This window comes from Hoplias malabaricus, chromosome 5, assembly GCF_029633855.1.
Source record: "Hoplias malabaricus isolate fHopMal1 chromosome 5, fHopMal1.hap1, whole genome shotgun sequence".
Lineage (NCBI taxonomy): Eukaryota > Metazoa > Chordata > Actinopteri > Characiformes > Erythrinidae > Hoplias > Hoplias malabaricus.
Window position 1 is genome coordinate 16541530 of NC_089804.1, and position 14230 is coordinate 16555759.

The 14230-nt window shown below is 37.5% G+C and overlaps 5 protein-coding genes across 5 annotated transcripts; 2 read left to right on the plus strand and 3 right to left on the minus strand.

The window, feature by feature from the left end:
* Positions 1-5401: 5401 nt before the first annotated feature.
* On the plus strand, positions 5402-6039 carry LOC136697825 (histone H1-like). Its single transcript, XM_066673094.1, has one exon. It carries the CDS (start codon positions 5402-5404, stop codon positions 6017-6019), a length of 618 nt encoding a protein of 205 aa, XP_066529191.1. The 3' UTR covers positions 6020-6039.
* An 855-nt stretch (positions 6040-6894) lies between these two features.
* On the plus strand, positions 6895-7329 carry LOC136697826 (histone H2A). The gene has a single exon (XM_066673095.1). The coding sequence runs from the start codon at positions 6916-6918 to the stop codon at positions 7300-7302; it is 387 nt and encodes a 128-aa protein (XP_066529192.1). The 5' UTR covers positions 6895-6915; the 3' UTR covers positions 7303-7329.
* A 599-nt stretch (positions 7330-7928) lies between these two features.
* On the minus strand, positions 7929-8380 carry LOC136696984 (histone H3). The gene has a single exon (XM_066671827.1). It carries the CDS (start codon positions 8360-8362, stop codon positions 7952-7954), a length of 411 nt encoding a protein of 136 aa, XP_066527924.1. The 5' UTR covers positions 8363-8380; the 3' UTR covers positions 7929-7951.
* An 826-nt stretch (positions 8381-9206) lies between these two features.
* On the minus strand, positions 9207-9622 carry LOC136696963 (histone H2B 1/2). The gene has a single exon (XM_066671782.1). The coding sequence runs from the start codon at positions 9604-9606 to the stop codon at positions 9232-9234; it is 375 nt and encodes a 124-aa protein (XP_066527879.1). The 5' UTR covers positions 9607-9622; the 3' UTR covers positions 9207-9231.
* Positions 9623-10581: 959 nt separating this feature from the next.
* Positions 10582-11005, minus strand: LOC136697734 (histone H4). Its single transcript, XM_066672968.1, has one exon. It carries the CDS (start codon positions 10982-10984, stop codon positions 10673-10675), a length of 312 nt encoding a protein of 103 aa, XP_066529065.1. The 5' UTR covers positions 10985-11005; the 3' UTR covers positions 10582-10672.
* Positions 11006-14230: the final 3225 nt, after the last annotated feature.

Genomic DNA, 14230 nt, shown 5'->3' on the forward strand with positions numbered 1-14230 from the left:
ATCATGCTTCTACAACGTTGCCGACAACTGACTTTGGAAAATCTTCAATCTGCAATCAAGGACAGGACACTAATAAGGAAAATATATTACAACAGAAAAAACACAAATTGTCACCAAGAAAAGTAGGTAATGCAAACAAAAAAAGTGTTCTAAAAAAGAAAAGAAATCAAAATTCGTAATAAAATATGTCCAATGTAGGTATTAGAATAGCCACTTGTAATGTACGAGGGATTCAGTCTAAATTAAACAAGGAGAGAAAATTAGAATCTTTAAGTAAAGAATATTTAGATTTAATTTGTATCCAAGAAACAAGATTAGCTACATTAGATGATATTAATGAAACAAGAAAACTATAGATTAAAGGACCCTCCTATTTTTCTGTTGGTGATTGCAAAGCAGATGGTATTGTTTTCTATTTTATAATAATTATTTCCAGATTATAAGAAGTAGAGAAATTATTCCTGGAAGACTAATGTACATTGATTGCTTCCACAGTGGTAGAAAAATGAGAATTATTAATGTTTATACAGCACAAAGTACAGTGAAAAAAATTCAGCTTTTTAAGAAATTGAAAGTGTTATGTACAGGTTTTTTGACAATTGTTTGTGGTGATTTTAATACAATAACAGATGATATAGATAGAATAACAATAAATCCAGGAGATATACGGAAAGAAGGTCCCTTTTAAAAAAGAATGATGTTAGAACAAGGTTTTTCTGATGTTTTTAGAATACTATGCTCTAATAAAATAGATTTTACCAGATTTAGTACTATTTGTAAAACCAGAATTGATAGAATTTATATAAATGAAAGGTTAGAAGTTTCTTTTTATAAAACAAAAATGATTATTGATTCTGATCATTTAGCTGTGATCTGTAATTTAAATGTAAAGGGTGAAACTAAAAAGAATTATTGGAAATTAAATACACAAATTTTAGAAATTCCTGCAGTATTATTAGATTTAAAAGGAGAGATTGATAGAATAAAATCTTTACAAATTCTTACTAAAAATGATCGAGAGCTTTGGGAAGTTCTAAAAATACAGATAAGAGACTTTTTAAAGGAAAATGCCGGGCGTACAATAAGGGAAAAAATGAAAAATATAATTTAACAATAATGCAATATATTAAATTAAAGTGTACAAAGAGAAGTGATGAAGATGAAAGTATTATGTCAAAATTGAGGGAACAAATAGATTCAATGAATAATGATCTATATTCAAATCTACAAACTCTTGCAGGTGCTAATATAGAGGAAATTCATAATACGGCTAAAATTATGTCTTTATACACAAAAAGGAAACAAAGCTCTTATATTGGATCAATCTATTCAGAAAAAGGTAAAATTGTTAATCAGCCTGACGAGATTAGAAAATCTATCCAAATATTATGTCAAGAGATGTATTAAGAAATTAAAATAGATAATAAATATTTTAGAAAATACTTACATTTTGAATATAATAATGAGTATGAATTTTTAGCTGACAGAATAATAGAAAGTGAAGTCATCACAGCAATAAAACAATTCAATTTAAAAAAGTCTCCTGGAAAAGATGGGTCACCTGCTGAATTTTACAACAAGTGTATGTATGATATTTCCCAATTATTAACTACAGTATTTAACGAAGGTGTGGAACAAGGATTTATGTACGACACCTTTTATGAAGGTGTGATGTCACTATTATATAAAAAAGGTGATAAAAATGATATCAATAATTGGAGACATCTCACTTTAATGAATATTGATTATAAAATTTTTGCAAAAATCCATTATGAATAGGTTTCAGGATGTTCTTGATGGAATTATCACCAAAGAACAGACCTGTGCTATTAAAGGAAGATTGATGTGGGAAAATTTAGGTATTTTAAGAGAGCTAGTTTGTACTAAAACCAATGAATCCTTTTACATAGTCGCTTTAGATCAAAAGAAAGCTTTTGACTATATCTTTAGAGAATATTTATGGAAAGTGTTAAAAATGTATAAAGTTCCATTAACTTTTATTAGAATGATTATGTGTCTATATGTTGAGTCTAAAATACAGATTAATGTAAATGGACATTTAATAGAACAATTTAAAATATAAAGTGCTGCACTAAGTGGACAACCTTGTTTAACACCTCTATATGTTTTGGCTATAAGTCCATTAATAATGAAAATTCAAACAGACCAGAGGCTTCAGGGTGTTAAATTAGGAGATAAAAGAATAATAATTACTGCATATGCTGATGATATAACAGTTTTTATTAAATCCCAATCAGAGTTAGACATTATTTACGATCATTTTAAAATTTATGAACAAGTTTCGGGGGCACAATTAAATGTAAATAAATCAGAAAGTGTCTGGATAGGAGATCCAAATAATAAATTCAAAATCAACATTCCTGAATTCCAAAAAATAAAAATTTTAGGAATTTATATAGATAACACAGGTTGTGTAGATGCAAATTGGTCTCAGAAAACAGAAAAAGTTCAAGAAGAAGTCAAGAAATGGAAAGATAAAAAACTAAATTATAAGACTAGAATAGATATTACTAAAATGTTTATTCTATCAAAGATTCTGTTCTTAGCATGTATTTTCCCTCCACCTGATATATGGTTAAAAAAAAAAAAATATATATATATATATATATATACATATATATATATATATATATATATATATATATATATATATATATATATATAAAATATGTGTTAATTTTATATGGAATACAACTAGAGAAGTTACTAAAAGACAACTGATTAATAAAAGACGTGATTTAGGAGGCTTAGGTGCTATTGATTTCTCTATTAAAACAAAAATTTCCTTTTGTAAAATTATTCAAAATGGAATTCAACGACAAGTAGAGTGGATAGGAGATTTGACAAATTGGAAATCTAAAAAAGGTAAAGCTAGAGGGTCTATTCCATATTATAAATTAATCTTTTCAGATTTTATACATAAATATAATGATTTGAACATTGATTGGATAAATTCTTCAAATAAAAGCATATATAAAATAGTGATAAAATTTATGGACAGAATTTTGAATGTAGAGGACTAAATAAAGAGGAAAATAAAATATGTCTAAAAAATATGCTTAGCAAAATATATATCTGAGACTATTAGAGATACAACCTGGTTAATCGTAGTAAGGAGGTTACCAGTCAAACTTTTAGTAAAATGGAGTTGTTTTATTAAAACCATAAAGTGTCCAATGCACTTATGTCAAGAGGAAGAATCTCTGGAACATTTTTTTATTAGAATGTTATAGGTCTAAAGAAGTGTGGGAAAAAGTAAAGGATATAGGTTTAAATTTTGATGTAAATATTAAAAGTATCTATTATGGCATTTTTGATTGTAATATTGATGAATATAAATGTAATTTTATGTGGTATATTATATGTTTGGTAAAGTCTAAGTTGTGGAAAACATGATGTAAAATGACAATAGAACAGTCTTTTGTCTCTAGTGATGCGGTTGTGAAGAGTATTAGGACTGAATTAAAAAGACAAAAGACTCTTAATATACTTTTTAAAGACTCTATTCTTTGGGACACTCTAAATATATGAGACTGCTCGTTTGTATGTGTAATTAAATGTTTGGATGTATGAGTATATAATTTATGTAAGCTGGAATTTTTGAAGAACTGTACATATATTTGTATTAATTAATAAAGTTTATAAAAAAATAAATAAATAAAAATTAAAAAATAAAAAAAAAATGAAGACAGTTCCCTTTATTTTGCCATCAAGCTGTTGAATATACAACACTTCATGTTCAAGATCTTTGAGATCACTGATAAGTGGACTCAAAAAAAAACCTCATACCCAAACTGTTTTACATCGTCACTCTTGTCCAGCAGTGCCAACTGAATTGCATGAAGACCATTTCGAAGCTCTGGGGGCCACTTGAGTATAACCCAGTATATTGCTGTTATTTTATGTTTCTTTCATGATGTACCAAGTGGATTGACAACCTCAAAATCATCAATGTACAGCCCAATAGAAATTTTAGGATCTTGGCCACTAAGGAGCTTGTTTCCTTTATAATACAATCCATCTGAAAATGACTGGATGCACTCTGGTTTGCTCTCCCTTGTACTCAGTGTCTTCTCCAAAATATCTGATCGATCAAGCAAAGTCTTCAAAGCCTTAAGAAATGGAACATAAACAAATGACTTTCTCTTCGCTCTACTGAATACATATTCAATGGAGTGTACAACACTAAAATTGGTCTGAAAATAAGTCTTTCTTCTATGATCAGTGGCAAGGGGTCCTGTTCATGATGTTTTTAAAAAAGGATTTGCTTTCTGAATGGTCTCTGAAATATCCTCAAGAACCAACTGACTGACACCACAATTGTACACAATGTTTCACACTTCAATGTAACATGGTGTGTTTGTTCATGTTTAGAACGTGCCCTACTTAAATGAGTTTTTAAAGCACCAACGGTCCAAAATGTAAACACACAGTCCAAATACAAACACTGCAGTGGTACGTTATACAAGTGATGCCAGTGTTTTAATCTGTAATGTTTAATAAGTAAACAGCCATAGATGAGAGATAGAAATAATAATAATAATGATAAAACAGATTAATGTATACATCCACGTTGCTACTGGAGTATAAATGTGCTTGTAACTCAAGTTACAGAGATCAGAACCTCAACTTCAGAATCAAGATGTGCGTTACTGTGGATTCTAGGTTATTTGGGAAGGGTATATTACATTATAGTAAGCCATTAAATGTGCTGTATTTTTACTGACATATGTTGTGTATAAACACAATACACATAAGCTTAGATCAATGTAAGTGTTGTGAACACAAAACACACTGTACCACTCTGCACGCACAGGAAGACTACGGCTCCCAGGGACACCGTTCTCGCACGTGTGCTTTACCAAGTCCGCCAGATCTCGTTTTCCAAATAGTAAACGGAGCGCTCGGCCGCTGGCGTTTCGTCCACGCTTTGGCCGAGACTCTCCTCGAATGCGCCGCTGAGCTTTTCGAAGGATCACGCCAGCGTTTGTAGCCGTTTTCCATCGATTTTCGCAACAAATGCACCGTCTCTCGTAGGAACCGGTGGTGGAGCGACGCGCTTTTGGGAACGCAGTGTGAAACGAGGCGTCGCTGCGGGGCCGTTCCCGGTCTCCAAACACACGGGAGAGACTCTTTTACACGGACGCGTGGTTTGTTAGTCACCAAATGACGCCGTTGTTTTTATTTCTGTCGCTAAATGCCGGGAGAAAACACAAGTCAGAGCGTGCTAATGAGGCACGGCTGTAGAGCTAACGACGGGTTGAGTCTCCACCGTTCTCATGTCTCTTTTAAGAGCCGTCTCCTCGGTGCGTTGGGAGGTTCCTCAGAACAAAGTCGTTTTTGTGTGCGCAGTCGCTCCCGCTACGCAGCAAATAGAAAGATGGCAGAAGTCGCTCCAGCGCCCGCCGCAGCCGCTCCGGCCAAGGCTCCCAAAAAGAAAGCAGCCGCTCGTCCTAAGAAGACCGGCCCCAGCGTCGGCGAGCTCATCCTCAAGGCTGTGTCGGCCTCCAAGGAGAGGAGCGGCGTGTCTCTGGCCGCGCTGAAAAAAGCCCTCGCCGCCGGCGGCTACGACGTGGAGAAGAACAATTCCCGCGTCAAAGTGGCCGTCAAGAGCCTGGTGACCAAGGGCACCCTGGTGCAGACCAAAGGCACCGGCGCGTCCGGCTCTTTCAAGCTCAACAAGAAGCAAGCCGAGGCCAAGAAGCAACCAGCTAAAAAGGCGGCGCCTAAAGCTAAAAAGCCGGCCGCCAAAAAGCCCGCTGCAGCCAAGAAGCCCAAAAAGGTGGCGGCAAAGAAGCCCGCTGCCGCCAAGAAGTCTCCGAAGAAAGCGAAGAAGCCTGCAGCCGCCAAGAAGGTAGCCAAGTCTCCCAAGAAAGCAAAGAAGCCCGCGGCCCCTAAGAAGGCAACCAAGAGCCCCAAGAAGGCAAAGGTAGTCAAGTCCAAAGCAGCTAAGCCCAAAGCGGCAAAGACGAAGAAGGCTGCCCCTAAGAAGAAATAAACATACCGCTTAACTTCTCATTCCCTTACAGAACAAAACGGCTCTTTTAAGAGCCAACCACATTTCCCTGTTAAAGAGCCATGTTTTCAGTTTCCTCGGTTACTAAGTTTAGATCATGTAATAAGAGCTTTTAGTTCTGCTGCTTAGTGGAAGCACCAGATGAAATACTTTTTTTCCGAATAATTTGTTTTCTTTGTTATATAATTATAACAAATAATAACAGATATAATTATCATCGTAATATTAATTCACAATTCAACAAATAAATATGTTGATATTAATTTTTTATACCAATACACTATGAATTCAAAAGACTATTAACGTTCCCTCTCTCGCTCTAAGCTTTTAAAAGCATGCTTTAATTAAATTTGTGGTCAGTACATGTTAACAACACTGAACTTACATTAAATTAACTTACAAATTTCAAAACATACAACATATAAGAATAACAAGCCGTCATACAAAAATAATGAAAAAGGAATAAAAATATCAATAATTCACTAAAAACTATAAAACTATATGTATGTATTCTTTCACCAGAAAGGTTTTCAAATATCTTCATGTATCCTGGCAGTAAAATACATTTTCTACAGTATTCTCTTCATCACCTCCAAGGCATATTTTAGTGGCACATTACGTCTCACATACTTTACTCTCTGCATATTCTCTTTCTCTTTTTCTCTTATCTCTCTTTTTTCCCCCTCTCTCTCTCTCTCTCTCTCTCTCTCTGTACACAAAAGAAATATGAGTGGGTTTGAGGGCCCTGGCCTGATTGGTTGTGAAGGAGTCGATGTTTGTAGCCAATAGCAAGGCAGTGGCTTTCTCTATATGAAGAGCGCTCCGCAGCTTGAGTTCCTTATTCCAGTTTAGTTTGTTCAACGACCTGTAATACGAAAATGAGTGGAAGGGGAAAAACCGGTGGTAAGGCTAGAGCTAAAGCCAAGACTCGTTCGTCCCGCGCTGGGCTGCAGTTCCCTGTTGGCCGTGTGCACAGGCTCTTGCGCAAGGGCAACTACGCTGAGCGCGTAGGTGCTGGCGCCCCCGTCTATTTGGCCGCTGTGCTGGAGTATCTGACCGCTGAGATCCTGGAGTTGGCTGGAAATGCTGCCCGCGACAACAAGAAAACCCGTATCATTCCTCGTCATCTGCAGCTGGCCGTTCGTAACGACGAAGAGCTCAACAAACTGCTTGGAGGAGTGACCATCGCTCAGGGTGGAGTTCTGCCCAATATCCAGGCTGTGCTCCTGCCCAAAAAGACAGAGAAGGCCGCCAAGACCAAATAAACTGGATCATTCTGGTAATCTGGAAATACCCAAAGGCTCTTTTAAGAGCCACCCATATTTACAAGAAAAGTGCAGTTTTTAAGTCTTCTATATTTAATCTGGTTTATTTGTATTTTCTATTTTAGCTTGATCTGAGCTCTATGGTTCAGCAATTAAAAGTTTTGGTTAGCGTAAAATGGTTAAAAAAAAAAAACTTCATAATGTAGTATGTGTAATATACACAATTGTAAACCATGTTAAATGCTTCCTCACCAACTCTTCAGTCTGTGCTCAAAACCAGTCGAATTTATTGGCAAATTAGTAAAAATAAATGAATGTTACCAAAAGTACTACAAATTAGTTTCACTTTTACTTTATTTCTCAAACATTCCATTACACTTTCAAACACGTAGAACTTCTGAATCTTAGACTCCAAACCAGCTAGAGGTTTTGCTACATCAAACTCAGCGCTGCTACCTCCCCTATAAACCTGTCTGTGCTCGAATGATTTTTGAACGGAGATTATGCACACACCAATACAGACAGATGCAGTAGCTGTGAAATGAGCTGGAGCCCCTTATGATAGAGAGGCATTTACTCGTTTTGAGTGAAAGGGGTCGGTGGCTCTTAAAAGAGCCTTTGGTCGCTTTTGAAAAAAGCAGTGTTGGATTTATGCGCGCTCTCCGCGAATACGGCGAGCCAGCTGGATGTCTTTGGGCATGATGGTGACTCTCTTGGCGTGAATGGCGCATAGGTTGGTGTCCTCGAACAGCCCAACCAAGTACGCTTCGCTGGCCTCCTGGAGAGCCATGACGGCGGAGCTCTGGAAGCGGAGATCGGTTTTAAAGTCCTGAGCGATCTCACGTACCAGGCGCTGGAAAGGCAGCTTGCGGATGAGGAGCTCAGTTGATTTCTGGTAGCGGCGGATCTCACGAAGAGCCACGGTACCGGGCCTGTAGCGATGAGGTTTCTTTACGCCGCCAGTGGCCGGGGCGCTCTTCCGAGCGGCCTTGGTAGCCAACTGCTTCCTCGGGGCTTTGCCACCGGTGGACTTACGAGCGGTCTGCTTGGTTCTAGCCATCACTGAACTCTACTTCTGCTTTAGAGAAACTCAAGAAATAAGAGTGTTGACGACCCTCGGCCTTTTTAAGCGATCGGCAGCTCGTCGCTCATTTGATGTTTTGGACGTGGCCGCCTATTGGACGGCCGTTCCCTCCTCCATCAACGCGATTGGGCGTCTTCAGTCAAGGCAACTTTTCAAATGTTCTGTCTCATCCCCCATTCTTAAAGTGACGGGCTCCAATGAGTAGTAATTCGGAAGGAGACAAAGACGAAGGCAAGATCAGCTTTCCTATATTTTAAGACTTTGTACACATGCTAATTATATAGCCTTAAATATAAATTTATCTGATTCCAACAGAGAAATATAGGGATTTAAATTCAAGTGAACAGAAATGTTATTGAAAGTAGTCTGAAAGATTCAGGGGTAGGTATATTTCACGCTCGGTTTGTCAGAAGATTTGCAGTATTGTCAAATCATAATGTAATTTAGGCTTTCAAGTGATGAATTTAAAGGCCATATACGAAAGAAATGGCCATGCAGTTTGTAGTATATAAAATCAGTGTAGGGAAATACAAGTCTCACTTGTGTTTAAAAACAGTTAGTATTAATTGCAAGGTAGACTTCTAAGTAATGTTGGTTTAAAAATAAGGTCAGTTTCTGATGTAGTAAAAAAAAAAAAGCAGGAAATACTTTTGAAACGGTTACAGTGAACCCATTTGAAGCAACAGGATGTGCATCAAGTGTAAAATATGAATAGCAAGAAAATATCAAAATAAAAGAGCTGGCGTGCTTGCGAGTTCTGAATCTCATGGAAAAATCACTTTTTTAAATGAAAAGATGGGTGGCTCTTAAAAGAGCCGTTGGTTTTAGCTGCGTCTATTCACTGCTTACTTGGAGCTGGTGTACTTAGTAACGGCCTTGGTGCCCTCGGACACGGCGTGCTTGGCCAGCTCTCCGGGAAGCAACAGACGCACGGCGGTCTGGATCTCCCTGGAGGTGATGGTGGAGCGCTTGTTGTAGTGAGCCAGACGGGAAGCCTCACCTGCAATGCGCTCGAAAATATCGTTGACGAACGAGTTCATGATGCCCATGGCCTTAGAGGAAATGCCGGTGTCGGGATGGACCTGCTTCAGCACCTTGTACACGTAGATAGCGTAGCTCTCCTTCCTGGTGCGCTTGCGCTTCTTGCCTCCTTTACCAGCCGTCTTAGTAACGGCTTTCTTGGATCCCTTCTTCGGGGCAGACTTGGCTGGCTCAGGCATGACGATGCTCTTTGAGTTTCACTCAACAATGATGATCTAGTGCGCTGAGCAAGGCTTATGTAGACTGCCATATGCTGATTACTTAGAGCTCCGCCCACTGACATGCTGTCGAACGTCCATTGGTAACGTTACGTCTCTTTCTTCCCCTTCCCGCGCATTTCTGACCTGTAATACGGTCAAATATCATATATGTAATATTTCACAACGCCCGCTCTGAGTGGACTTAGTAATAAAACACTTTCAATTACATAACAACTTGAAGTGATTTTCTTAATACTTTCCTTTTTGTTTGGCAGCCTCAAGTCCTCGGTACGAACTCCACTTTGTTCACGTCAACGCACGTATTTAACTAAAAACAGTGAACACAAACACACAAACACATAAAAACAGTTCATGCTTCCAGGGTAGTAAAAAATTATTTTACAGGATGTTTGTTTTATACAAAGAGTGAGACAGGTATGTTTGTATTGTTTTAGATGCGTGGTTTTGCATGCTCATTGCCACACAAGGGCCTTTGAAAATAACTATTGTTTACATTATTAGAAAGACAACTATTGGGACGACGTAGAGAACAACATGTTTCACGGTTTACTTCTGTAGTCAAATAGGACTTCTTGGAAATTGTACTTTTGTTGAAAACGTGTAGCTCGCCTAGTGTCCTCTGATCGTTGTTCATCTTCCCGACATACAGATATCGGAGTAATTATAACCATTTATAATACATGCATTAAGCTTGGTAATATAATGAGATGTAACAAACATCTTGGGACCTACAATCTGGCTTAAGGCGTCTCTGTTCATATCCCAATACATATTTCCCAGTAATAGAACAAACCCACAACTTGCTGCACTTTCCTTAGCTAATATAAAAGGCCTATGTAACAAGTATAAATCTAGAGTACGTTTGTCTTTTTACACATTTATTTATATATTGGAACAACTATTTTCAATGAGAATAAATTAAACAGGACACTATATATAAGAAAAAAAAAATGCTGTTTTTTTCCGAGAACGTTGGTGGCTCTTAAAAGAGCCGTTGGGTTTAAGCCTTAGTCGAGTCTAGCGTTTAACCTCCGAAGCCGTACAGAGTGCGTCCTTGGCGCTTCAGAGCGTACACCACATCCATAGCGGTGACGGTCTTTCTCTTCGCATGCTCAGTGTAAGTTACGGCATCCCTAATCACGTTCTCCAGGAACACTTTCAGCACACCACGCGTCTCCTCGTAGATCAGACCGGAGATACGCTTCACACCACCACGACGAGCCAGACGACGAATAGCGGGTTTGGTAATACCCTGGATGTTATCGCGAAGCACTTTACGGTGACGCTTAGCGCCTCCTTTTCCGAGTCCTTTTCCACCCTTCCCGCGGCCTGACATTTTTCACGTCTTCTCGGATAACGAAAACGAAGCGAATGAACCCAGCACCCCAAGACACGCCTATTATGCTCATCTACAGGACCTGATTGAAACCAAGTCCAGAAAGGCGGAGCTTAGAACACAACAGACACTAGAGAGAGAGACTGACTGACTACTATTATTTACTCCTTTCTGTACTAGTGCTTCATAAAGGTCGTTGCTGCAGTAATGGTTGTGTATAATTCAGCATCCACCAGGCCATTACAATATAAAATTTTATTTAAAGAACGTGTGTACACCATGATATAACAAATTAAATGGGGACTCTTTGAAAAGTGAATGTGAGAAAGTTTACTAACAAATCACACCTACAGTTATGCTATTTCTCCGTATGTTACAGAACTTCACGCGATTAATCCTCATAGATCAGAGATTATTACATTTTTTGTGTCCATTGCATCCATGTGGTAGCGCTATCAGCAAAAATCAATGAATAAAAGTAAATAAAACACATTGTTATTCTGATATGAAATTGAGTGCTGTCCTCAATCAGATTCTATTACAATAATATAAAAATTTAAATAAATAAATAAATAAAGGCCACCATTTATTTAGACCATTTAGTTTAGACCAAACTCAGTAGATTTATGTACCTCATTGCATTATATGCACATGCCAAAATATGATCAAAACTATGTTCCGGAGGTGCTAAAATTGGACAGTCATCTATTGCACAAGATTTCTATGGATTATAGTGCCACCGAAAACGCATATTTTGGTTCCAGGCAAGCTACAATTTTCTGCTGTCCCTTCTAATGCTCTTTTATTATGGTACAGAGCTATTAATGAATCCATTGTGAGTGGGTGCTTTTTACTGAGTGAGCTTTATAGGCAAAACAGAAAGGCATTAATAAAGATGGGCTCATTAATAAAGAAATGCTCATTTCATGCTCCAGGGACCTGGAGGTTGTGGGTTCGAGTCCCACTCCGGGTGATTGTCTGTGAGGCGTTTGGTGTATTTCCTCTAGGTGCTCCGGTTTCCTCCCACAGTCCAAAAAAAAAAAAAACACAGATTGATAGGTGGATTGGCGACCCAAAAGTGTCCGTAGGTGTGAGTGTGTGAATGAATGTGTGAGCGTGTGTCGTCCTGTGAAGGACTGGCGCCCCCTCCAGGGTGTGTTTACGCCTTGCGCCCAGTGATTCCGGGTAGGTTCTGAAACCACAGTGACCCTGAATTGGATAAGTGGTTTCAGACAATGAATGAATGAATATAGACATAATTAGGCAACATTTTAATACCTATGAAGCAGTAGCTGGAGCAAAATTAAATGATCACAAAAGCAAGGTCTTCCAGGTGATCCAGTAAGTCTAGATATTGAAGTTAAGGAAGAAATTAAGATCTTGGGGTTAATAATTTGCAATAGTAGATGTAGTGAAAGAACTGGAATATGAAAGACCAAGAAATCCATATAGAGTTAGAGAAATGGAAGATTGCTAATTATAAAAATAGAATCCAAGTAATTAAAGTAGATAAAACATTTAAAAATGTCTGTATATTCTGAATGAATGATTGCATTTTTAGGTGGTTTGTGTTCATTTTATTATCTAAATGGAAATCGACACAATTTTTCTGGTAAGAGACAGAGCGACATTAAATCAATGCAATTAATGTTTGCTTTTCATTATGGCATGTTTCCGCACGTCATTGTTTAAAAGTAATCTCACGTGAATTGCATTTTAATGATACGTCTATTTTTTATGTATCTTATGATGTAAAACAATCCTGTTGTATAACTGATCACATTTCGAGGTGATTGTGTTCAATTCTGACACTAATTCAGCATGTAATTTTTAAAATGTCACAGTAGCGCCATGATTTTGTGTCTCTTTTGTGTGTTTCTAGTGATTATTTGTCTTTCCTTGAACTCTTAACATTTCTGTGAATATCTATTACAAGTTTACTACAAGTTAATTTTAAGCGTTGATACTTTTGAGGGATGGAATGACTACTTTTTTTTGCAGAGTGGAAAATAAGTGGCGGGAGAGGAAAAGAGGATACAAACAATGTCCTTTCTGTCATCACAGGAAACGTGCCATCACTAGCAAAAAAATGGACAAACTTTCTGCTCTAATCAGGACCAAAGAGAGTACAGTGAGTGCAGCATTCTATGCTTCTCTGGCTGAATCCATACTGCATACTATCTGAATGGATTTATTCCCGTGAGGGCAGACAGAGTTTACAATCAGAGAAAGGCCTTGCTGTGTACAACAGATGGTGCAACCCTGGTCACATCACAGTGAAAGAAGTGATCTGTCAGCCGGACATTGAACGGTGTGTGGTGGGGATGCGTCCGTACTATTTGCCAATATAATTCACAAAAGTAGCACTGTGTGCAATGTATATTCCACCGTCTGCCAGTGCAGAACCAGCATGTGAAGTCATCCACACTACCATTGCCATTACCATTTTTTTTCCCTCTCCCTCTTTCTCTCAACTGCACCTTCTCTGACAATGGGGTATTTCCAAAGAGAGAGGAATTCATTAATTACATATTGGAAAAAGAACAATGGCAATAACATTCGTAATTTTTTTTTTTTGTGTAGAAAATGGTATGCTGTACATGCTCCCCATTTACTAAACAGTACGAAATGCATATATTTGACAGTTTAACTCAAATATACCTGCATAAAGTGCACAAAAGATGAATAAACAGGCTTCATTAGATTTTTTTTCCCTCTCCCTCTTGCTCTGATAATATATATTTTTAATATATAATAATAATAATAATTATTATTATTATTATTATTATTATTATTATTATTATTATTATTTTTATCAACTGCACCTGTTAGACACTGTGCACTATTATATCAACACTATTGCACTGCATAAACTACAAATATCTAACTAAATCCTAAAATCATTAAAAAGTCACAGTAATTATTTTAAAACCATCACATTCATCTCTGAATTCTGGCATAGTAAGAAAAAAAAAACTTAAAATAAATATGCCTCCCAACCTCCTTTGTTAGTTTCCCTATACTTCTCGTAATTAGCATTCCACTTTAACAATCCCACTTGCACATAACTCAGGCCCAACAGTGGGTAGCTCCTATTAAAAGCACATAGAACAGTGTTTTACCACAAACATAACCAGTGTATGATTAACTATCGAGTGACTGATCTATCCAAAAAGTGGAACATGTATCTTTTGAGCTACCATTACAGAGCTGTGCCAGCACATACCTTCTCTGAGAATGACAGGA